This window comes from Lepidochelys kempii, chromosome 2 (genome assembly GCF_965140285.1).
Source record: "Lepidochelys kempii isolate rLepKem1 chromosome 2, rLepKem1.hap1, whole genome shotgun sequence".
NCBI classification, from domain to species: domain Eukaryota; kingdom Metazoa; phylum Chordata; order Testudines; family Cheloniidae; genus Lepidochelys; species Lepidochelys kempii.
The window spans coordinates 81,835,859-81,858,278 of record NC_136381.1 but is presented as its reverse complement, the minus strand read 5'-3'; the positions used below and the strand labels follow the sequence as shown (position 1 = coordinate 81,858,278).

The following is a 22,420-nucleotide window of genomic DNA, read 5'->3' as shown; positions in this document are numbered from 1 at the left end:
GCCAGGGCTTTGTCAAGCCTGACCTTAAAAACTTCTAAGGAAGGAGATTCTACCACCTCCCTAGGTAATGCATTCCAGTGTTTCACCACCCTCCTAGTGAAGTTTTTCCTAATATCCAACCTAAACCTCCCCCACTGCAACTTGAGACCATTACTCCTTGTCCTGTCCTCTTCTACCACTGAGAATAGTCTAGAACCATCCTCTCTGGAACCACCTCTCAGGTAGTTGAAAGCAGCTATCAAATCCCCTCTCATTCTTCTCTTCTGCAGACTAAACAATCCCAGTTCCCTCAGCCTCTCCTCATAAGTCATGTGTTCCAGACCCCTAATCATTTTTGTTGCCCTTCGCTGGACTCTCTCCAATTTATCCACATCCTTCTTGTAGTGCGGGGCCCAAAACTGGACACAGTACTCCAGATGAGGCCTCACCAATGTCAAATCGAGGGGAACGATCATGTCCCTCGATCTGTTCGCTATGCCCCTACTTATACATCCCAAAATGCCATTGGCCTTCTTGGCAACAAGGGCACGCTGCTGACTCATATCCAGCTTCTCGTCCACTGTCACCCCTAGGTCCTTTTCCGCAGAACTGCTGCCTAGCCATTCGGTCCCTAGTCTGTAGCTGTGCATTGGGTTCTTCCGTCCTAAGGGCAGGACCCTGCACTTATCCTTATTGAACCTCATCAGATTTCTTTTGGCCCAATCCTCCAATTTGTCTAGGTCCCTCTGTATCCTATCCCTGCCCTCCAGCATATCAACCACTCCTCCCAGTTTAGTATCATCCGCAAATTTGCTGAGAGTGCAATCCACACCATCCTCCAGATCATTTATGAAGATATTGAACAAAACCAGCCCCAGGACCAACCCCTGGGGCACTCCACTTGACACCAGCTGCCAACTAGACATGGAGCCATTGATCACTACCCGTTGAGCCCGACAATCTAGCCAACTTTCTACCCACCTTATAGTGCATTCATCCAGCCCACACTTCTTTAACTTGCTGACAAGAATACTGTGGGAGACCATGTCAAAAGCTTTGCTAAAGTCAAGAAACAATACATCCACTGCTTTCCCTTCATCCACAGAACCAGAAAAACCTTATCTGAGTCAGGGAAACTGAATCTTAATCGCTTACTGCAGAATGCTGGCTTATAATCTGTCTATCCACAGCAGTAAATATTTGCAATTTGCATTAACATAGCTGTATCAAAAAATATTGGAAAGAAGGAAATGCATGCATGCCAGTATTATCTTTATAGGATAAGTGATGTGTAATGTACTTAAAGAGTGGGTGAGAGTGATTGCTTAGCTCTTGATTTTAAATGATATTAGAACATTTTGTTAACACTCTGTAAAACTTGTTTGGTGGAATGCTGTCACAGAAGCCATTTACTGAAGCATCCACTCTTCCAGTTCTGAAGCTAAGCATTATAAAAGTTAGTTCTTGAATATTTGAATCAAAATCTTGTTCATGTTCTGTATCTTTCTCTGTCTCAAGTAGTAGTAGTTTAAATTGTCTGTTTTGTAGTTTGGGCCTGATTTCCAGGTTGGAGATGGAATTGGAATGGATTTAAAACTATCCAATCAAGTCTTTAATGCCTTAAAGCAACATGCATACTCTGAGGAACGTCGAAGTGCCAGGCTTCATGAGAAGAAAGAGCATTCTACTGCGGTATGTCTTGCTTAGCCATTTTAAATCCCAAACTTTCCATACCAACTTGCATATCATTTTGATATATTTTAGAAAAAGTAATCCATTTTGACTAAACCAAATGAGCAATGTTTGACTAGGGGTTTACTGAAGAAGGTTGTATTGTATTAACTCCTACAGTGGGATAGTCTTGCCTTCATCTAAGCCACATGTATTGTGCTCAGATACTGTGATCACAGCTGCCGTATAAATGCATGCAATATTTTGATAGGCTTCCCAAAATAAGAGTATTCAAGTTTTATTACAAGTTTGCTTGTGTTTTCTGTATCTTTAATACCTTGGAGCTGATCATCTGCTTCACAACTATTCCTGGAATTTTCTCTAGAACTTGGTTATAGAAATTCTGAGAAAAGAAGGGATTAAACCTAGATACCTGGAGTATATTACTTTAAATTATCTTCATAACCAGAGCTTCAGGAAGATAGGTCGCTAATTGAAATCCCTCAACTTGTTGTCTAGAAAACCAATTGGTATTCCTGATTGGATGAAACAGTTGATTTTTTTAGGGGGAGGGCGGAGGGAATTCTAGTGCAGTGTTCTTATAGATTCATAGATATTTAGGTCAGAAGGGACAATTATGATCATCTAGTCTGATCTGCACAATGCAGGCCACAGAATTTCACCCACCACTCCTGCAAAAAACCTTACACCTATATCTGTGCTATTGAAATCCTCAAATCGTAGTTTAAAGACTTCAAGGTGCAGAGAATCCTCCAGCAAGTGACCCGTGCCCTATGCTATAGAGGAAGGTGAAAAACCTCCAGGGCCTCTTCCAATCTGCCCTTGATTTTTGCCACTGAGTTATGGTGATTTGGACAGCTCTTAACCTTTCTCTATCTGTGTTGTCAGTCACTAAAATGGGTATAATACCTAAGCATCTCTGAGGTACTTAGCCTTAATATTTGTAAAGGTCTTTGAGACTCAGATTTGAAATGTGCAATATAAAGTGCTGATAATGCTCTTCTCTGTGCATGACAGAAAAGATGTGGTTCTTGCCCCAAGGAGTCATACAATCTATAAAAAACAGTATTAAGTAAAGTAAGTCTTGGGATAAAAGAGTTGTTCTGCTACAGTGTAAAAACAAGAACAACCTACTTATGCTTTTTCTCCTAGATTGTTCATGAGAACACATTTTGCCAGCTGATTCAAATCAGATGAAAAGGGTATTATCCTCTAAATAATCAGAACCACCACTAGGTTTAAATGAATTTAGGTAAATCATTCACATGTTTACTTTCTTTCTCCCTTTCTCCTGTAGGAGAAAGCAGTGGATCCTAAAACACGTTTAATTTTGTACAAGATGGTCAATGCTGGGATACTGGAGACCATCACTGGCTGCATTAGCACAGGAAAAGAATCTGTTGTTTTTCATGCTTATGGAGGAAAGTAAGTGTGATTGTCATGCTTTGGGGTGCAATCCAGACTTGTAAGGGGTTGTCACTACTTGTTCTGCAACCCTAGGGTGCTTTAGAGTGCTTTGTTGCTGTAGCTCCCAGGCTGGGAGGGCTCTCAGCAAGCCTACAAGTCAAACCCTGAGTGTTTCTGTGCAGTAGACATCCCTGGTTCAGCAGCCTCTCTACAGCCCCATGCTGGCTTTCACCAACCTGGGTTACAACCAGCAAGGTGACCGCAACACACTCCCAGTACTGAATTTTCCCAAAATTGTGTGCGCTGCAATATCCAGCCCTTTCCTGGTAAGTTGAGAGAGAGATGGTTCATTTGTTCCTTTAAAGCAGTGGTTCTCAAACTTTTGTACTGGTGACCCCTTTCATACAGCAAGCCTCTGAGTATGACCCCCTGTTATAAATTTAAAAACACCTTTTAAATATATTTAACAGTATTGTAAATGCTGGAGGCAAGGTTTGGGGTGGGTGCTGACAGCTCGCAATCTTTATATTTATAACAAGTTTATATATAAAATGATACATTGTAAAAAGCCAAAAAGTACATTTTAAAAAAAAATCCTTGCTGTTTTCCTTCTCCAAAATAGCCTGGAAAATGAACATAAAACTTAAGTATAAAACTTCATGTGCTTGTACATATGCCCTGGTTCTGGGCCCCCCTTCGGTGTTAGGCCTCATGCCCTTGCCTGTCTTTTTTTCTTCTTTTTTTTGCCATTATCCCACTCAGGCTGGGATCTGGGTGCAATACTTGCTCTGTCAGCCACTTATTTAACCCAGCAGGTCCAACTAGACATCCATTTGCTCCCAAAGGGAAGAAATGCAGAAGAGTGACCAAACAGTTGTCTTAAAACAATTGTTTTTATTTAGCAATAGAAACGAAGCGTTAGAGGATTTTAAAACTGACATCAACTATTAGGTCTCTTACATAAAGTACTACCATTCCTGATGGTGACCTAGGCAGTCATAGGTTCTTAAAGGTGCCTGAAGTGTCCTTTAATGCTGCCATAGTTCTTTGTTCTCCTGCATCTGGGGTTTGGCCTTTCCTTGTCAAACCAGTTTCATAGGCTGATTGGAGACAGAATCAGCAAAGCTAATCGTTCTGGCATTGTCCTTTTAACTCTTAAATGTTTTCTGATAAGTAGGTATCTTGAGCCATCCTTCTCTTTCCTCCCTGTATTCCAGAATAAACCAATATATTCATATAAGAAACATATTCATATAGTAAACATCATTCCAATAACCAGACCTACAGTATTCATAAATTATTATAGGATAGTTCCATAATTGTCATAAAATATTAACCTGGGTTTCAACTCTATCCACTGTACAGACAAACATCAACAGAGGGAAGAAAGTAGACTATAAAAAAGGGGCTATTGCGTGGTTGGAGACACAATGATTTCCACAGTTCACCTTTTACAGAGGTTGCATTTAACCAAGTAATATTTAAACTGTATCAGTTCCATGTCGTTCTAGAAATGTAAAATAAGCCTACTTGATAAACTTTTGGTCTTCATAATTGAAGTCCTTCACAAGCTATTAATACTATAATTAGTTTAAGAACCAAGTTTAGCCAGGGAACTCTGCAGTCTTTTCATGGACTTAACTTCAACATTATATGCAGTGTTTTGTTTCTGCATGATCTTAACAGCTTTTTTAGAAATAAACAAACTCAATTGATTGTGCTCAGAGACCCTAGATGTAGATTAAACATTTAATTTTTGTTCTGTGTTCTTTTTTTCTATCATAAGAACGGGTGTGGATGATAAAGCTGTACCTCCAGAATGTGCCTTAAAGGTATTTAAAACTACCCTTAATGAATTCAAGAACCGTGACAAATACATTAAGGATGACTACAGATTTAAAGATCGCTTCAGTAAACTGAATCCACGGAAGGTTATCCGTATGTGGGCAGAGAAAGAAATGCACAATCTAACAAGGTACAAAACAGTATAGTTGGTATTAGTGTCTGACTTTTTTTTTTTTCCTATTTTTTTCAAGGAAGTTCTGCTAGATCACTGTAAAGTCCTACTTTGATGTGGGGGGCCTTAATGCATATGTTTACTCCAACTCTCATATCTTATTACATATTTTAATTCATACAGTTGAGATACTACAAATGTTCAGGCTCTTATTCCCTATATGCTTCAAGTTCAAGATTGTATAACTGAGCACATTTATTTTGTATATTGGGAAATCTTTTAAGTAAAAATGTGTCCATTGGCAATTTGAAATTGTTGCCAGACCTCTATTGTAATCGAGTCTTGAAGCCACTAGCATCTACCTCTGAAAATTACAATCTAAAATGAAGCTAAAAGGTTTGTAGCCTTCAAGGCATAATGTTTTTGGAATCTACTGTATGGCTTCCAATGCTTTCATGTATATTCTATGTGAATTACTACATTGATCCAGAATAAGCTTGCAAAAATGTTTTAGCACCAGAGAAGGGCTAGCATGAATTTTTGACTTACTCTTGGAATATCATCTGTCTTCTGATCTACAGAATGCAGAAAGCAGGAATCCCTTGTCCAGAAGTGGTTATGCTTAAGAAACACATCTTGGTGATGTCTTTCATTGGCCAGGATCAAGTTCCAGCTCCTAAACTGAAGGAAGTAAAACTCAATAGTGAAGACATGAAAAAGGCCTACTATCAAATTCTTCATGTAAGATGATGCTGATGTCTTTACTCAACGTTCTGGCAACAATTCCTGGGGGAGTACTATAGATGACAGTTGTATATATGTATTCTTCACAATATATAAAACCTCTGGACCTCCATATCAGTAATGTTTTGCAATAGGTATATTTTTGTGGCACATGAATAAACAAGGATAAATCAGAAATGATTTGTGAGAGGAAAAATAAGACTTGGGTAGAAAATAAACTTAATACTGAGTAGTGGCAAACTGGTGCTTGGTAGAAAACAGCTATTCCAGGTTAAAGGTCCCAGATTTAGGAAGAATTACTCCTAGGGGAATTCTGGGCCACTGGGTGCACACAATTCATGTCCCCTGTAGATTTCTTTGCTTCCCTGCAGAAAAATGACTTTCTGACGGGAAAGCAAAGGGAAGCCGCAAGAGGGGTCACATGCCCCTCCCCAGCAGCGTGAGCACATTGTTTCATGTGCCTGGAGCAACTGGTGGAGAGGTAATCACCACAGGGGAGGGAGGCTATTGACATTCTGGCTGATGGCTCCTACCCTGTGCTGGGCTCAGCTGCTAGTCCTGACTCGGCTGGGAGCAGGGGAGGACAGGACTTGTTCTTCCTCTGTAAGGAGCCAGTGCTGGATCAGACCCATCCCCAGAAACCTCTCCTGGCTACATGAAGGTCTTCCCCTGCCCTGCTTCCTGCCCCCATTGCTCCTCAGTGTGGGGGATGAGATCACTACAGGGAACTGATTTTCCCCATCTGCCCAACCCCTGTGCATTTGGCACCCCACCCTGCTGGGCCTCACCCCCTGCATCCGGACCCCCCACCTCTGGGGCTCAGCAGGATTGTCTGGGTGCAACCACCTTCACGTGGACCCCTGTGCAGAGTCCCATTGCTCCTGCACCCAGAACCCCCCAGCAAGCTCCTGTGATCCAAGTTGTACCACATAGAGCCCTCTCACCCCACACTTGGATCTTCCCCACACACACACTAAGCCCCTCCACACTTGAATCTTGCCAGGCTGAGGCTGAGCCTTCCTGCCTACACCATGCTGGAGCTTCCACATTTATTTATTGATAAATAAAATTTGACTAATTTTAAAATATTGTGCGCAGAATTTTTAATTTTTTGGTGCAGAATTCCCTCAGGAGTAAAGAATATTAATGATCTAGTGAGTGTCTCCTCTGAATTCTTCTTCTGGTCCTATATAAATACTTGTATTATCATTTTTAAACTCTCTAATGTACCTTTGCTAAGTAACCTTTAAATGGCTCCATTAACCAAACTGTCATGTTGGTTTGTTTCAGGGGTGAGAGGGAAGTGTGAGGTAACTGAGGTGGGATGAAAGTTATTCTGGTTTAAACAAAAACAGTGGAGGACTTTAAAGCCGTTTAACTGTCTCAACAGTCTGATATAAACCCATCAGTGTGAGTGCTAGAGAATAAAATTATAGCCCTTGACCTGCAATTGTAAATACTTAATTGCTTATTCTCCATTTCAGCTGGATCAAATAATACGTTATCATTTGTGTGTACGTACTCTTAAATTCACTCTTATGACTTGTTTTTCTGTAGTGAGAAAAGCTAAGTAGAAACTAAAGATTCCTTGCAGTTAAACCCTGAGGCTTGTGGAGCTACACACATTGTTTAAACTGAACTTAGTTTGTGTTGGGCACTGTTCAATACATAAAGGAAGTTCAGGTCCTTGCTCAAAGTAACTCACTTGACATTCTGCAGATATGATGCAGATGCATAAACCCAGAATGAACAATGTAAGATTGAATCTCAGAGGTGTCTTTCTCCTACTTAGCGTTGAAGTATTCGGACTCTCACTATTGAAGTTCAACTTGATTCATTTTGTGTAATTTCTAATGTCATGACTCTGGGTGAAAAGTCATCAGTGAGTGCTTATCTGTTTGATAGGGGGTGAGGTAAGAGTTGTCTAAACATGCCTATCTGTCTATTGCAGTTGGACTGGTGGACAGAGTTCAGATAAGTTCACTAGTCTTAATGCTTTTCTTTAGCATAACTGTTTTCCTTGAAATTCTGAACATTTAGTTTCTATTTAACAGGAATAAAAGATGTGATGTCACAATTCCTTACATTAACCCAACTGCATGTATACTTGAAATGTGACTACTAGTTGGGTGGAAAACATGCTTTGCTTTACCTTGGTTGTACAAACAGTGCTGATTGATCAATTACTACTCAAACAGGTATTCTTTGCTTAATTAATCATTTGTCTGACCTCTCGCAGATGATGCAACAGTTATATAAAGAGTGCTCACTTGTTCATGCTGACCTGAGTGAGTACAACATGCTATGGCACGATGGAAAGGTGAGCATATTCTTAAAGTAGGAAAAAAAAGGTATATTTAATGTTGAGTGTCTGTATGCACTATGTGAACCAGAACGTTTCTCTCTTTACTTTAGGTCTGGTTAATTGATGTAAGTCAATCTGTGGAGCCAACCCACCCTCATGGACTTGAGTTTTTGTTCAGAGACTGTAGGAATGTTTCACAGGTAGGGGTTCTGCAGTTAGTGACCTCTGCTTGTGTTTTTTTTTCTGTAGTTGAACTCTGATGTAAAAGTCTTTTTCTGGGGGTGGGGAACAGACTTTTTTAAATATATGAAGTTGATAAAATCGTCAAATTCAGTTTTGGAAATGATCACTTGTCTATAAAAATTCACTTGTAAATGTTGAGTGGTGTGTTCCAATACAGGAAGACCATATTGGAGTGAGATTGAGCATTAGAGAGGAATAAAATGGTGCTCCTAGAATTGAAACATGCTCTTGGATCATGTTGCTTGGTTGTCTTGGGGGGGAGGGGAGTCAAGCTTAAGTGCTGCTTCCATATCTGATTAGTAATTGTAGTTTGTGAAATACACCATGTACTATTTTATAAAGTCTGGTTAAAGACACTGTAATACATTCTTTCATTTTTAACAGTTCTTCCAGAAGGGAGGTGTATCAGAAGCACCTAATGAACGGGAGCTCTTCAATGCTGTCTCAGGTTTAAATATTGCAGCTGACAATGAAGTTGATTTCCTAGCTGAGGTAAGAGTCCCTCTGTGGGTGATATCTAACACTAGTAAATTAAGGTCCGCTAGCTAGCAGCCAGCCACAATCCTATTTCTTCAACGTTCTTAGTTGTTATGACTAATCCTGTTAGGATAGCTGGTGAAACTATAGTAAACCTAAATCTCCAGCTTTTTAAATTCCGATTTTTTTCTACGTTGTAATAGCAATAGCAGAAGTTGATACAACTGGTATAATTTGTCTGTATGTTAATAGCTCTTTACATAATCTTACATATAACTGAGGTTGTTTTAATTAAGTCACAATGTTTCTTAGACCACTGAATAAAGGTTTTTTTTAAATAAAAATACTAGTGGGGTCATGCAAGGACAAAGAAGCTATTTTAAAAATTATCTAACTTTTATTGCTTATTTTCAATTTTAAATGAAAAAGGTTAGAACCTAAAAATAAAGCTTATGTGCTAGGATTCTCAAAAATTTAAGATCCTAAAATTAGACTTCTAAAGCCACATTTAACTTCCTGATTTTTTTTTAATCTTGCCTGTAACTCATTTCTTAAGTGCATCCTGATGTCATTTCAATTACATTCTGACAAATACGGGATGAAGGGGGAGAGGTCTTAAGCAGGAAGAGGGGATGTGTGTTTATATAGAGAAATTTTTAATGTCTTCAAGCATTCTTGAGTTACTAGGTAAAAGGGCTCTTAATAGTAGTAAAGCACTGGAGAGTTGTCCTAATAGGCCCTAGCAGTGCAGACCCATGCCGGTCCCAGCCATAAAACTATGCATTTCTGTATTAATGCAGAAACATGTAGGAGGTGAGAAATTTAGTTCTATTCAGCTCCTGAGCTGGGTGTACTACCAGTGTGCTCAGCGAAAGGAGGAAAGAAATAACCCACAATGTAACATTCTAGGGAACTGCTAACTATTTCATCAGTGTTGTTTCAGTTTTTTTCCACTCTCAAATGCTGGTAAGTCTCCATGCTTCATTGAGTTGTAAGATGGTTGTGGTGTTCTCCTACAAAATCCTTTGACTATTTTGTTTTATGATTTGCCATAATAGGGAGAGGTGCATTAATGTGTGAATGTTGTTACACAATCTGATCTTTCAAAGAGTAATTTCGATAGCCCCTCTGTAAGCTTCAAACCATAGCTTCCAAGCTGTTAGGGACACCAGTGTGAAGCCCCGGTATCTCCCTATTTACATTCCTTCTTTTTTGTTTTCTCTTCTTTGAGTATTGGAGAAAGTAGTGCCCCAGACTAGCTCTTTATAGGCTGCAGACCAAAACAGAATAGGACTGTACTATTTTAATCATGTAAAGCACTTGAGTGTGACTTTATTTACTGCTCTGCTAGTACCATTGACATCGGGGGTGGGCTGGGCTGTCCCATCATGAGGCTACTCTGGAACTTCCACCACTGTTCAGGGGGGGTTGAGATACAGCAGTGTTGTTTTAGGCTTGACAAAATTGACACTTAAGTGCTTTTGGGGAAATTATGGACACAGTCTAAACTATGGGGACCTTCCCCCTTGAAAAACCCTGTCCCTGAACCTGAAAGCATTGTATATACTTCTGTTCCATTAATTTGCTCAAGGTAGATGCTTCTTAATATCTCCTAAACTTTGCATATCACACCCTTGTTTAAAGCTGGGGTGCCTGAACCACTGAAAGCGTTAGATGTTCAGGAAATGGATCATAATATGTGAACTAGTTTACTCCTGTAAACTAGCTGTTTTAACAAACTATTTTGAAGCACATGCTTACAGGCCCAGTTTTTACAAAAGCTTCAGAGTGGATTTATTTCTGTCTTACAGATTGAAGCTTTGGAGAAAATGAATGAAGATCATGTGCAGAAACATGGAAAGAAGACGTCTCCATTTTCAAGTGATGGAGATCCACCAATAATATACAATGAATAGCACCAAATGCATAACTGCTTTAAAAGAAACAAGTTCGCTGCTTCTAACCATGTTAGAGGCGTGGTAAAGTCACCTTCCAAAGATGAGGGAATGTGTGGTTGACTTGGAATACCAAAAAGGAAAACACAATGAGTGTACCTTGGTGCTTGTGTTTTTTATATTGGCCTGCAAGTTAGGCTCTTGGGATTTTAGAATGGCACTGTGAATAGAATGTCACCACATCTAATGTTCTGATGATTTAACCCACCTTTCAGTTACTTTAGATTATTATAGCTGAGTTAATCATATTTGGCATGATTCAGAGTTTAAATGTCTTCAATTTTTTTTTTTAAATTGACAATTCCAGACTAGTGGTGGCTACCGTGTAAATGGTAGGGAAGAGCAGTAGTCCCTATCATCCTCCCCTTTGCCACCCCTAAAACCTATCTGGTTTAAGATTCTATATCTATATATACACACAACGTAGGTGTAGCCCATTTTTTCCACATTTAAAACAAACAAAAAAATTAAATTAGACAGTCACAAAAATCTGATTTCTTAATGTAACCATCCTTCACACATTTTAAAATCTTTTTTTTTCTTCACGTAAATGGAATGTGGCTTAAGCTGCTTGTCTAAATATAATTGCATGCAACATGGTGGGGAGCAAGCCTGAACTGTCCAGAGGGCTGAGTTGGCAATGTCAGGACCTCCTGCTGGCTGCACTCAGTTTCCATAAAATGGAGCAGATAGCAGTAATCTTTATTTGTACTATAGAAATCCTTCAGTGTACAAGTTGGATCAAAATGGATCCTCTGCGTTCAGCCTATATTGAAACTCTGGGTTGTACTTTGGACACTTCTGATTCGACTAAAGTCAAATTAGAAATCTTAACAGAACCAAAGCTGATTATCACAATTGATTTATTACACAATGAAACTGTGGCAAGAAATAAAGATGAACATGTTTTGAGGTTTTTCTCCTACTAAAGTAGAAATTAAGAAAACGCTTGTGTTTTTCATTGACTTTTTGACTAAAAAGTATTTAATCTTTTGTTTCTTATATATTTATATATAACCTTTTAATCCTGTCCAGATCTCACTAGAATTACAGTCTGACAAAAATTTATTTCTGTGAAACAATGCATTTAGAAGATGAGCTGATTTAACGGGATGGTATGAATTAGAAAATCCTGAAGATTAAATCATTTTCTGTATATTTATTTTATTGCCCTTTGTAATGGTACTTGTTACCAGGCAGGATAAATTGTTGCTGTGTGTGACATTCTCTGTGTGCTGTGCAGGTGCTCTTCCTGTTGGAAAATGAATGGTGAAGTAAAACCTTGAGATCTTGTGGCTGTATTCTTGTGTAGTATGTTGTTGAGACATTGCACTGACTTGAGTTAGTCCTAAAAGCCTTGTCAGCAACAGATCACTTGGAACTAGTGTTCCAGATGGGACTAAACTGTGTCAGCATCATTACACACAACATCATAACTGGGTGGCTTGAGTAATCTCGCCTCTTAAACTTGGATGTTTCCAGCAGTTTAGTAAACATTGCCAGCTGCCTCTTCTTTCATAAGAACCAGAGCATTGATTACTCCTGGGGCAATTCTGCACTGAAAAATTAATTCTGCACACAATCTCAAATTCTGCATATTTTGTCAAAATAACACAATATAATCACACCAGTTTCAATTATTTTGGTAATTTTATTTCAAAATAGCTGTCTGTAATGATACAGACACCAAAAAAGTTTCACGAAATGTCTTCTGACAAATAGATTCCTTACTAAGCATATTAATACAGAACTTTGAGTAATTCATTTAAACTACAATACAGAAAAAAGTTACTCACCTTCTCGTATCTGTTCTTCGAGATGCGTCGTTCATGTCTTTTCCAATTGGGTGTGTGCACGCATGTGCACAGGAGCCAGAAGATTTTCCCCTAGCAACATCTGTCAGGTCAGTCTGGGCGCCCACCTGGAGTTGCGCCTTAGTGGCGCTCAATATAGAGCCCTGCCGACCCGCCACCCCCTCAGTTCCTTCTTGCCGGCTACTCTGACAGGGGTTGGAGGGTGGGTACTGGAATGGACATGAACAACACATCTTGAAGAACAGTTACGAGAAGGTGAGTAACCATTTTTCTTCAAGTGTTTGTTCATGTCCATTCCAATCAGGTGACTTACAAGCCCAAATTCAGGAGGTGGGGGCGGAGTTGTCTATTGATTGGAGCACTGCTCTTCCAAAGGCCACATTGTCTCTGGCTTGCTGGGTGATTGCCTAGTGCATGATGGAAGTGTCCCTGCACCCCCACTGCCCATCCAGCCAGGAAGAGCAGACCCTGTCCCTGTGTGGCCCTATGCCCCCACTCCCATTCAGCCCCTGCCTCAATGTTGTTACCCCCCTAGCTCCTGTGCCCCTGCCTCAGTCTGTTCCTCCACTAGTTCTGAACCCCAGTCTGACCCCCCCCCCCAGCAACCCCATGTGCCCCACTCTGCCATCACCCCCCCCCCACCCCTATGCCTCCTCACCTGGCCTGGGAGGCAGGGTGCTGTGAAGAAGACAGCCTCAGCCTCCTCTCTCTGACTGTGAGCCAGGTATCCTCCCTTCTTGTGCCACATCAGCCTCTGGTTGGCAAATGGTGTAATTGCAGCTTCCCTTTGCCTCCCTGTCAGAATCAATTATTTTGCAGGGGGTGAAAAGTGTGCAGGGGGTGTCAATTCTGTGCTTGTGCAGGGGTGTGGAATTTCCCCATGAGTATTGATAGGCATTTTAGTTAAAACAAACACAATAGGTCACAAACATGCCAGTACAGAACCTCATGTGTCTGAAAAGACAAGCATGTTTATAATGCTTTTTACTACAGACTGCCTACTGTTGTATTGATTTAGATGGAATAAATGGGCCAAAGGTGTTAACATAACCCACTTGCTGTCCAACATTAAACAGTGTTAAACAGAGTCCCTGGATCCAGAGACCTTAGCCTGCTTAATACCATGGCAAACACACCATTAAAAAAATTCTTTTAACCTTTTAAGGATCCAGAAATGAAGGAAAAACAGTTAAAGCATTTGAAATGGAAATGTAAAGCCTTTACATTTCCAACAATATTTTTGTTTCCTTTCCCTTTAGCTGGAGAGTTTTAAAAAGGAAAAAACCCATGTTTGAGTCTCTTAGATGGTAGCAGAGATGGTAATAACTACCCTTTTGAGTAAAAGAAAGTTAGTTGAAATGGGCTGGAGCTGTTGTTGCTGTTAAAGTTCAATATCATCTCAGATGGTGGTTGGGATTCAGCTGGAGCTTGTAGCAGTGGCTGGTGATGTAATCTGGCTCCCTCTCTGTGGCTAGATCTGGTCATGACATCCATCAGGATTAGGAAAAATGAGATGTGGGGTCACAGGAGATGGTGGGAGTGGCAGCCATGATGGTGAGGCTTGTTCTACTAGTCTCTGTCTATTCCAGGGGTCAGCAACCTTTCAGAAGTGGTGTGCCGAGTCTTCATTTATTCACTCTAATTTCATAGAATAACAGAGTTGGAAGGGACCTCTGGAGGCCATCTAGTCCAACCCCCTGCCCAGAGCAAGACCAATCCCAACTAAATCATCCCAGCCAAGGCTTTGTCAAGCCTGACCTTAAAAACTTCTAAGGAAGGGGATTCCACCACCTCCCTAGGTAATGCATTTCAGTGTTTCACCACCCTCCTAGGGAAAAAGTTTTTCCTAATATCCAACCTAAATCTCCCCCACTGCAACTTGAGACCATTACTCCTTGTCCTGTCATCTGCTATCACTGAGAATAGTCTAGAGCCATCCTCTTTGGATCCACCTTTCAGGTAGTTAAAAGCAGCTATCAAATCCCCCCTCATTCTTCTCTTCTGTAGACTAAACAATCCCAGTTCCCTCAGCCTCTCCTCATAACTCATGTGTTCCAGACCCCTAATCATTTTTGTTGCCCTTCGCTGGACTCTCTCCAATTTCTCCACATCCTTGTAGTGCGGGGCCCAAAACTGGACACAGTACTCCAGATGAGGCCTCACCAATGTCGAATAGAGGAGAACGATCACGTCCCTCGATCTGCTGGCAATGCCCCTACTTATATACCCCAAAATGCCATTGACCTTCTTGGCATCAAGGGCACACTGCTGACTCATATCCAGCTTCTCGTCCACTGTAACCCCTAGGTCCTTTTCTGCAGAACTGCTGCCAAGTCATTCGGTCCCTAGTCTGTAGCGGTGCATTGGATTCTTACGTCCTAAGTGCAGGACTCTGCACTTGTCCTTGTTGAACCTCATCAGATTTCTTTTGGCCCAATCCTCCAATTTGTCTAGGTCCCTCTGTATCCTATCCCTACCCTCCAGCGTATCTACCACTCCTCCCAGTTTAATGTCATCCGCGAACTTGCTGAGGGTGCAATCCACACCATCGTCCAGATCATTAATGAAGATATTGAACAAAACCGGCCCCAGGACCGACCCTTGGGGCACTCCGCTAGATACCGGCTGCCAACTAGACATGGAGCCATTGATCACTACCCATTGAGCCCGACAATCTAGCCAACTTTCTACCCACCTTGTAGTACATCCATCCAGCCCATACTTCTTTAACTTGCTGACAAGAATACTATGGGAGACCGTGTCAAAAGCTTTGCTTAAGTCGAGGAATAACACGTCCACTGCTTTCCCTTCATCCACAGAACCAGTTATCTCATCATAGAAGGCAATTAGATTAGTCAGGCATGACTTTGCCTTGGTGAATCCATGCTAACTGTTCCTGATCACTTTCCTCTCGTCTAAGTGCTTCAGAATTGATTCCTTGAGGACATGCTCCATGATTTTTCCGGGGACTGAGGTGAGGCTGACCGGCCTGTAGTTCCCAGGATCATCCTTCTTCCCTGATGGGCACTACATTAGCCTTTTTCCAATCTTCTGGGACTTCCCCCGATCGCCATGAGTTTTCAAAGATAATGGCCAATGGCTCTGCAATCACATCCGCCAATTCCTTTAGCACTCTCGGATGCAACGCATCCAGCCCTATGGACTTGTGCACCTCCAGTTTTTCTAAATAGTCCCGAACCACTTCTTCCTTCACAGAGGGCTGGCCACTTCCTCCCCATGCTGTGCTGCCCAGTGCAGTAGTTTGGGAGCTGACCTTGTTCGTGAAGACAGAGGCAAAAAAAGCATTGAGTACATTAGCTTTTTCCACATCCTCTGTCACTAGGTTGCCTCCCTCATTTAGTAAGGGGCCCACACTTTCATTGGCTTTCTTCTTATTGCCAACATATCTGAAGAAACCCTTCTTGTTACTCTTAACATCCCTCGCTAGCTGCAACTCCAGGTGTGATTCAGCCTTTCTGAGTCCATTCCTACATGCCCGAGCAATATTTATATACTCATCCCTGGTCATTTGTCCAGTCTTCCACTTCTTGTAAGCCTCTTTTTTGTGTTTAAGATCAGCAAGGATTTCACTGGTTTAAGGTTTTGCTTGCCAGTTTTTTAGAAGGTCTCTCTCTGTAAGTCTATATATTATATAACTAAACTATTGTTGTATGTAAAGTGAACAAGGTTTTCAAAATGTTTAAGAAGCTTCATTTAAAATTAAATTAAAATGCTGATCTTATGCTGCCGTCCCGCTCAGCCCGCTGCCAGCCTGGCGTTCCGTTCACCTAAGCAGGCAGCAGGCTGAGCCGGGCCTGCGGCCGGGACTCCGGCTGGCAGGGGGCTGGCAGTCAGAACCCCAGACCGGCAGCAGGCTGAGCAGGGCTGGCGGCCGGGACCCCAGACCGGCAGTGGGCTGAGCGGCTCAGCCTGCTGCCACTCAGCCCACTGCCAGTCCAGGGTTCCGTCCACCAGCTCCTGCCAGCCAGGGTCCTGGCTGCCGGCCCTGCTCAGCCCGCTGCTGGCCTGGGATCCCGGCCCTGCCCACATAGAGTAGATACCTACCTTCTCCCTGGTTCTAGACCATTCTCTTCCTCTCTCTCTCTCTCTGCACTGAGCTGAGGGTGGGAGTGCACTGAGCACAGGGCTGAGGGTGAAGGAGCAGGCTGGGGGTTCGGGTGTAGGGTCTGGTCAGGAGCTAGAATGAGGGAGGGGGCTCAGGGTTGGGGCAGGAGGTTTGGGTGTGTCGTGCTTACCTGGGCAGCTCCCATTTGGTGTGAGGGGTGCTGGCAGGAATGTGGCGGGGGGGATGCAGGAGCTCCCGTTTGGTGCAAGGGGTGGGGGTGAAAATGTGGGGGGTGCAAGAGTCAGGGCATGGGGTGTGGGGGGGCTGGGTATGTGTGGGGGGTGCTGGAGTAAAGGCTGGGGTCGTGGGGGGGTGCAGGGGTCAGGGAGGAGGCTGGGGTGTGTGAGGGGTGCAGAGATCAGGGCAGAGGGCTGGGGGGTGTGTGAGGAGGGTGCAGGAGTCAGGGCAGAGGGCTGGGGGCATGTGAGGGGGCTGCAGGTGTCAGGGTGTGGGGGGTGGTGGAGTTAAGGCTGGGGTTGTGGGGGGGGTGTAGGAGTCAGGGCAGGGGGCTGGGGGTATGTGAGGAGGGTGCAGGAGTCAGGGCAGGGGCAGGTGTGTGTGAGGGGGGCAGGGGGGGGCAGGGCAGAGGGCTGGGGGTGTGGGCTAGGGTCAAGGGGTGCTCCCAGCCCCCTGCTCAGAGCGGCTCACGGCAAAGGCTGGAGGGGATATGCCCTGATTCCACCCTCCTTCCCCAAGACCCCATTCCCACCTCTTCTCCACCTCCTCCCCACAGCAGCAACTGCACTGCGGCTCCCCTTCCCCTCCCTTGCAAGGGCCATCAGCTGATCCGCGGCAGGGAGGGAGAGGAGGAGGAGGAGGGGCAGGAACCCAGCATGCTGGGGGAAGAGGCGGGGGAGGGGGAGCTTGCCTGCCCTGCTAGCAGCAGCCGGCAGGACCAAGCTTCTTCACCTTGCCCCCACGACGGTGTGGGGGGGAGGAAAAGAGCGGGCCAGGGAGGGCAGGATTTTTAATGGCACGCGGCTGCCTGCCGGGGTCCCAGCCTGGATTCGCAGTGGGCTGAGCGGGGCCAGTGGCTGGGATCCGACAGGCAGCAGCCTGCCATTAAAATCAGCTCGTGTGCCATCTTTGGCACACGTGCCATAGGTTGCCAACCCCTGGTCTATTCTTTCCTATTTCTTCCCCCTGCTCTCCCCACACCCCCCGCAAGTCTCTCTTTAAGGACCCAAAAAGGAAGTGATGGGTAGAATATCCCATCCCCTTGTTTTGTCCACTAATTAGGCCTAGTTTTCAACACATCCATTTTGGTTCATTAATTTCCAGTTCCACAACTTCTGTTTTTACCAAGTATAATTTTCTTTTTTTTTTAAGTCTTACTCCTATTGTCGCTCCTACCTGTTACATTTTGGTATTGGGGCCTTGTTCTGCCCCGCTACATAGTTAGACCTTACCTATGTTGCATGAGGTAAAGTTTCAATCTGTTTCCAAACTGATTTAGAAATTTCACCATCCCATATGGAACAGAACCACTGGAAGAGAAGCATATGATAAGCTCAATGTCATAAATACCAAAAAAAAACCCACATAAATGGTGAAAGGTAACCTACATTTATAAAACTTTTGGTTTTTTAATAACCAATACTTTAGTACAAAGGAGGTAAGGATTCTTAAGAGGTTAGATGTTTATACAAATGATTTAACATGAATTTCTCTTCCTAAATGGGGTTTTATAATCTGTGATTAAAAATGGTTCAGCTGGAAATCTCAGATGCAAATAACGGTCACAATCCTGAAATGAGCTGTAGGTAGGGTGGACTCCCTTTGAAGTCAGTAAACAGTAGTTCTAACAAGAAGTTCACTTGCATAGCAGTTAGGTGAGGTTTTCTTTTAAATTGAGTTTATTTTTCTGAAACACTACAGCAAGCAGGGAGGAACACATTCCTTCAGTGCTGTGTGCAATGTCTTGACCATAAATATTTTTTGTGTGACAAACTAACAAAGTGACCTCATTTGAAGAGGCCTTTGGGTTATAGGAGAACATTCTTAATTACTACTTTATAATGAAATGTTTGGATTCAAAAACAATTAAAGCTGTCAGTTTGAAATGTATGACATTTTTGTATAGAAAAATTGATTTCCCACATAAGGCTAAGTGTGACAGGTTGCAGATCCTTCCTGTGATAAATGTCATCAACAAATCATGGTCTAGTTGGTTTATTGTACATACGTCTGTTTCAATCTTCAGACAGTTTGTATGTATTGTAATATCTCAGCCTTGCTTTGACTAGGTTCATTTGACTCAAGTGTGAGAAATAAAATTCCATGTTTTCTCCAGATGACGAAAAATGGCATGAGAGAACTGACAGTAACTCCACCTCCAAACAGTACTTGCACACAGGCTTGGCTTTGAGCAGTGGTGAAAGTAACATTCAACACTTACCAGTATGGGGGCCGGGGCCAGGCCTTGGGCGGAAGAGGGGTGGGGCTGGGGGGGTCAGTGTCCCCCAGCCAGCCCATCTGCAGTGCCTGGCCCGCACAGCCCGAGGCTCTGGCCGACGCTGCTGCAGTAGCGCTTTAGTGTCGGCTGTGTATGGGCTGCTACGGGGGGGGGGGGCACTTTTTACCGGTACACCGTACAGGCTTACTTTCAGGCCTGACTTTGAGAGGAAAGCTCTTGCTGGCAAAGGCTGTGTGAACCAGCCTTCCGCTTGCCTTCCACAAGAGAAGTCTGCAGCTCAGACCTCAGTTGCCTGATGTGTGACACCAAAGTTGAGGCTGATGTCTGAAGATACTAGGTGGAGGGAAGAAGATGGACAACTGGGTACATCATGTTTTTAGAAAGTTCATACATTCTGCAGAAGGGCTGGACATAAACGGCTATTCATTCTGTACCATTGACACAGTGTAAACACCCAGGAAGAGATGGTCCCTACCTACCCTCAGTAGTTCTTAATCTATGGATGGACAGAACCAGGGTAGGGAACAGGGAGGAATCAGAAGGATTTTCCGGACAAGTTGGATTCGCTATAAACAGCTGTGGGTTTTAAAGCGGGGCTTAAATGTGGACAGGATGAGCCGGGGCCATCAAACCACGCCGGGGACGAGAGATGGATGCCTCGAAGCAATGAGGTCAGCAGGCTCTAGGGATGGCGAAGGCAAGGGTGGGGGGTGGCCGGGCGGGCGGTAGGGGCTCAGGAGTTTGCAATGGCAGAGCTGGGGGGGGGGGGGGAGGCAGTGGTGCTGGCATGCGGGGGGGGGGGTGACAAGGCTGGGGAAGGAAAAGGACTCGCAGCAGCTGGGGAGTGGAGGGGCGCTGACGGGCTGCGCGGCCGGGAAGGACCCTAGGTCGGAGCAGGCGGGGTCGCACGCGGGAGCCTTTGCACCCGGACCCTCCCCACAGGTGCGGTGACAGCGGCGGGGGTGGGACGCCCGGAGGGAGGCGGGGCCCATTCGGCCCCAGACTCCGCCCCGCGCTCTTGGTCTCCCCCCCCCGCCTTTCGGGGGCCAGCGACTCCCGGGTCACGTGCAGGGGGAGGGTGAGCAGGAAGCGGGCGGGCGCGCGCGCGGCCGGAATCGGATCCGCCGGTCGGGCTGCTCGCGCCGCCATGAGCCGCGGCTGTTACCTGGCGCTGTGCGCGCGGCCCGTGCAATTCGAGAAGGCGAATCCCGTCAACTGCGTCTTCTTCGATGAGGCCAATAAGCAGGTGCGAGGCCGGGGCCCCCCTCCCCCCACCCAGCCGGGGCAAGGACCCGCCTGCGGGGCGGGCCGGGCATCGGCGGTAGCCCACCTGGCGGTGGGAGCCCCGCGGCCGGCTGGGCCGCTCGTCTGCCCCTGCCAAGGTGGGATACGCCGCCCTCCCCTCGCACCTCCCCGGGGCGGGACCCGCCGGGGGCATCTCCCCGGCCCTGTGGCCATCCGCCATCGCAGCGAGGGTGGTGCCTGGGCTTGTCCGGTGCGAGGCTGGCCGGGCCACGCCGGGCTTCGCCCGCCACCGCCGCTGTGGAGAGACGGCTTAAAAATCCCGCCCGCCCGCCCCTGTTCGCGGGGTCGGGAAAGCGGCGGCTGCAGCCCCAGCCTTGCTAACCCCGTCAGGGCACGGTCCGAGCCAGCGCTGCCTGGGCGCAGCTGGTGCCGAGGGGGCTGGTGCTGAAGCGTGGGTCTCCTCCTCCTCCTCCTCCTCCTCCTGGAGCGCTCCCCGGGGTCCTCAGCGAAACGGCGCCCCGGCTTTCTCACCCTGGCGCCCCTGAAGCCGCACAGCGAGGGGCTCGTCGCGAGTAGACGGCCTGCAGCCCCACCCCCGGCGCGTGTGCGGAGAAGCCGTTCTCGGTGCTAATCGTTCCCTCGCTGTTCTTCGGGAGAGGCTGGAATCGTGCGAGATGGCAAATAGAAAGCTGCCTCCTCAGCTGTGGCACTGGAGACCGGACAGCCCGCGGCGGCAGATGCGGTGTCACAGCTGGAAAATCTAACTTTTGCTGTTGCTCTGGGCTCAGAGTTCTGGTGGCTCCTCCTCCTCCTCCTCCTCCAGCACATTCCTTGGTTTCTAATTTGAGGGCTAATTTAAAATAAAGGCTTAGTAACAGTGGCCAGTGCTTGGAAAAGCTCGCTCACCTGGGGTGACTAGGCAGTTTACCCTAACCCTAGTGAATAGGGATGGTGTTAATATAATGCAGCGTAGTTGTAGCCGGGTTGGTTGTAGGATATTGGAGAGACAGGTTTGGTGAGGTAATACCATAAACTCACTGAACATTAAATCCCCCCAAATGAGGGTAAATCCATCCTCCTCATCGTATCCACTCATTATACTCCACACCTGAACATAGCCATTATATGAACAACATACCCCCATATCTCAATGTCTGTACTTTCACCTGTTAAACTTTTACCCCCAATGGGGGAGATTGCAGATTATGTATTCCTTACGTCACCCGTTCCTAAACCGAATTTCACACTCCTTGATAATCTGTACCTTATTCCCTGATAACTAGAAACTTCTATGCTTAAACTCTGTACCGTTTTCTTTTTACTTCAACATCATCTTAATAAAATTATTAAATCTTTTATTGGACCAACTTCTGTTATTGAGAGAGACAAGCTTTTGAAGAAGAGCTCTGTGTTAGCTCGAAAGCTTGTCTCTCTCGCCAACAGAAGTTGGTCCAATAAAAGATACTCCCTTACCAACTTGGTCTCTGTGATGGTCTAAATGATCAGTTTCTATATAATTTAAGCTTTCACTTAAAAGAGAAATTAAATATCTAGCTGTGAACTTCAGTCTCTGCCACTCTTTGTGGTCACTAAATTTTCCATATGCCTCTGACTGCAGCCAGCAGCTTTGTATCCACTTTTTGATACAGATATCCTGTGCCCCACACTCCTTACTTAAAAAAGTCCCAGGTACTTTTTTACCTCACTTCTGACCTCCAGTGAGAAGTTCTTCATCCTCTTCTTTGGTAACAGCCACAAAAGGTTGTCCTAATATCAGCCTGATTTAAAAAAATACATAAATCTTAAAATACTAGTTTTTGAGAATAAAGAAAAAATCAAAAGTTTAAATGTATTTAATACATGTTATCTAAGGTAACAGTCACGTGCAGGGGGAGGGAGATCAGGAAGCGGGCGGGCGCGCGGCTGGAATCGGATCCGCCGGTCGGGCTGCTCGCGCTGCCATGAGCCGCGGCTGTTACCTGGCGCTGTGCGCGTGGCCCATGCAATTCGAGAAGGCGAATCCTGTCAACTGCGTCTTCTTCGATGAGGTCAATAAGCAG

General features: G+C 44.8%; 2 protein-coding genes and 1 long non-coding RNA gene across 13 annotated transcripts in view; 2 read left to right on the top strand and 1 right to left on the bottom strand.

The window, feature by feature from the left end:
• The window catches only part of RIOK3 (RIO kinase 3), a 20,754-nt gene extending 8,702 nt beyond the window's left edge, over positions 1-12,052 (top strand). For both annotated transcript variants that reach the window (XM_073331395.2, XM_073331394.2), the window contains 8 exons: positions 1,528-1,671; positions 2,969-3,096; positions 4,865-5,053; positions 5,617-5,776; positions 8,019-8,099; positions 8,195-8,284; positions 8,712-8,819; positions 10,616-12,052. In XM_073331395.2, the coding sequence (XP_073187496.1) occupies positions 1,528-1,671; positions 2,969-3,096; positions 4,865-5,053; positions 5,617-5,776; positions 8,019-8,099; positions 8,195-8,284; positions 8,712-8,819; positions 10,616-10,720 (1,005 nt within the window). In that variant the 3' untranslated portion in view covers positions 10,721-12,052. The remainder of the gene's footprint in view (positions 1-1,527; positions 1,672-2,968; positions 3,097-4,864; positions 5,054-5,616; positions 5,777-8,018; positions 8,100-8,194; positions 8,285-8,711; positions 8,820-10,615) is intronic.
• Positions 3,961-21,584, bottom strand: LOC140906777 (uncharacterized). Of its 4 annotated transcripts, none has more exons than XR_012157241.2 (5): positions 20,281-21,584; positions 18,109-18,186; positions 13,232-13,368; positions 5,585-12,645; positions 3,961-4,284 (listed from the first exon to the last, which is right to left on the bottom strand). It is a non-coding gene; the product is annotated as an uncharacterized LOC140906777 (long non-coding RNA). The 4 variants fall into 4 exon arrangements; XR_012157242.2 differs by lacking the exons at positions 18,109-18,186; positions 20,281-21,584 and adding exons at positions 13,904-14,211; positions 15,269-16,958 and having other exon boundaries at positions 3,962-4,284; XR_012157240.1 differs by lacking the exons at positions 18,109-18,186; positions 20,281-21,584 and adding an exon at positions 13,904-15,260.
• RMC1 (regulator of MON1-CCZ1) overlaps positions 20,176-22,420 on the top strand; it is a 28,848-nt gene continuing 26,603 nt past the window's right edge. For 3 of the 7 annotated variants that reach the window (XM_073331390.2, XM_073331393.2, XM_073331389.2), the window contains exon 1: positions 20,391-22,420. In XM_073331390.2, coding sequence (XP_073187491.1) covers positions 22,322-22,420 — 99 coding nt within the window. In that variant the 5' untranslated portion in view covers positions 20,391-22,321. Of the gene's footprint in view, positions 20,362-20,390 lie in introns of those variants that run through there. The other 4 variants (XM_073331387.1, XM_073331388.2, XM_073331391.2 and 1 more) reach the window with 4 other exon arrangements.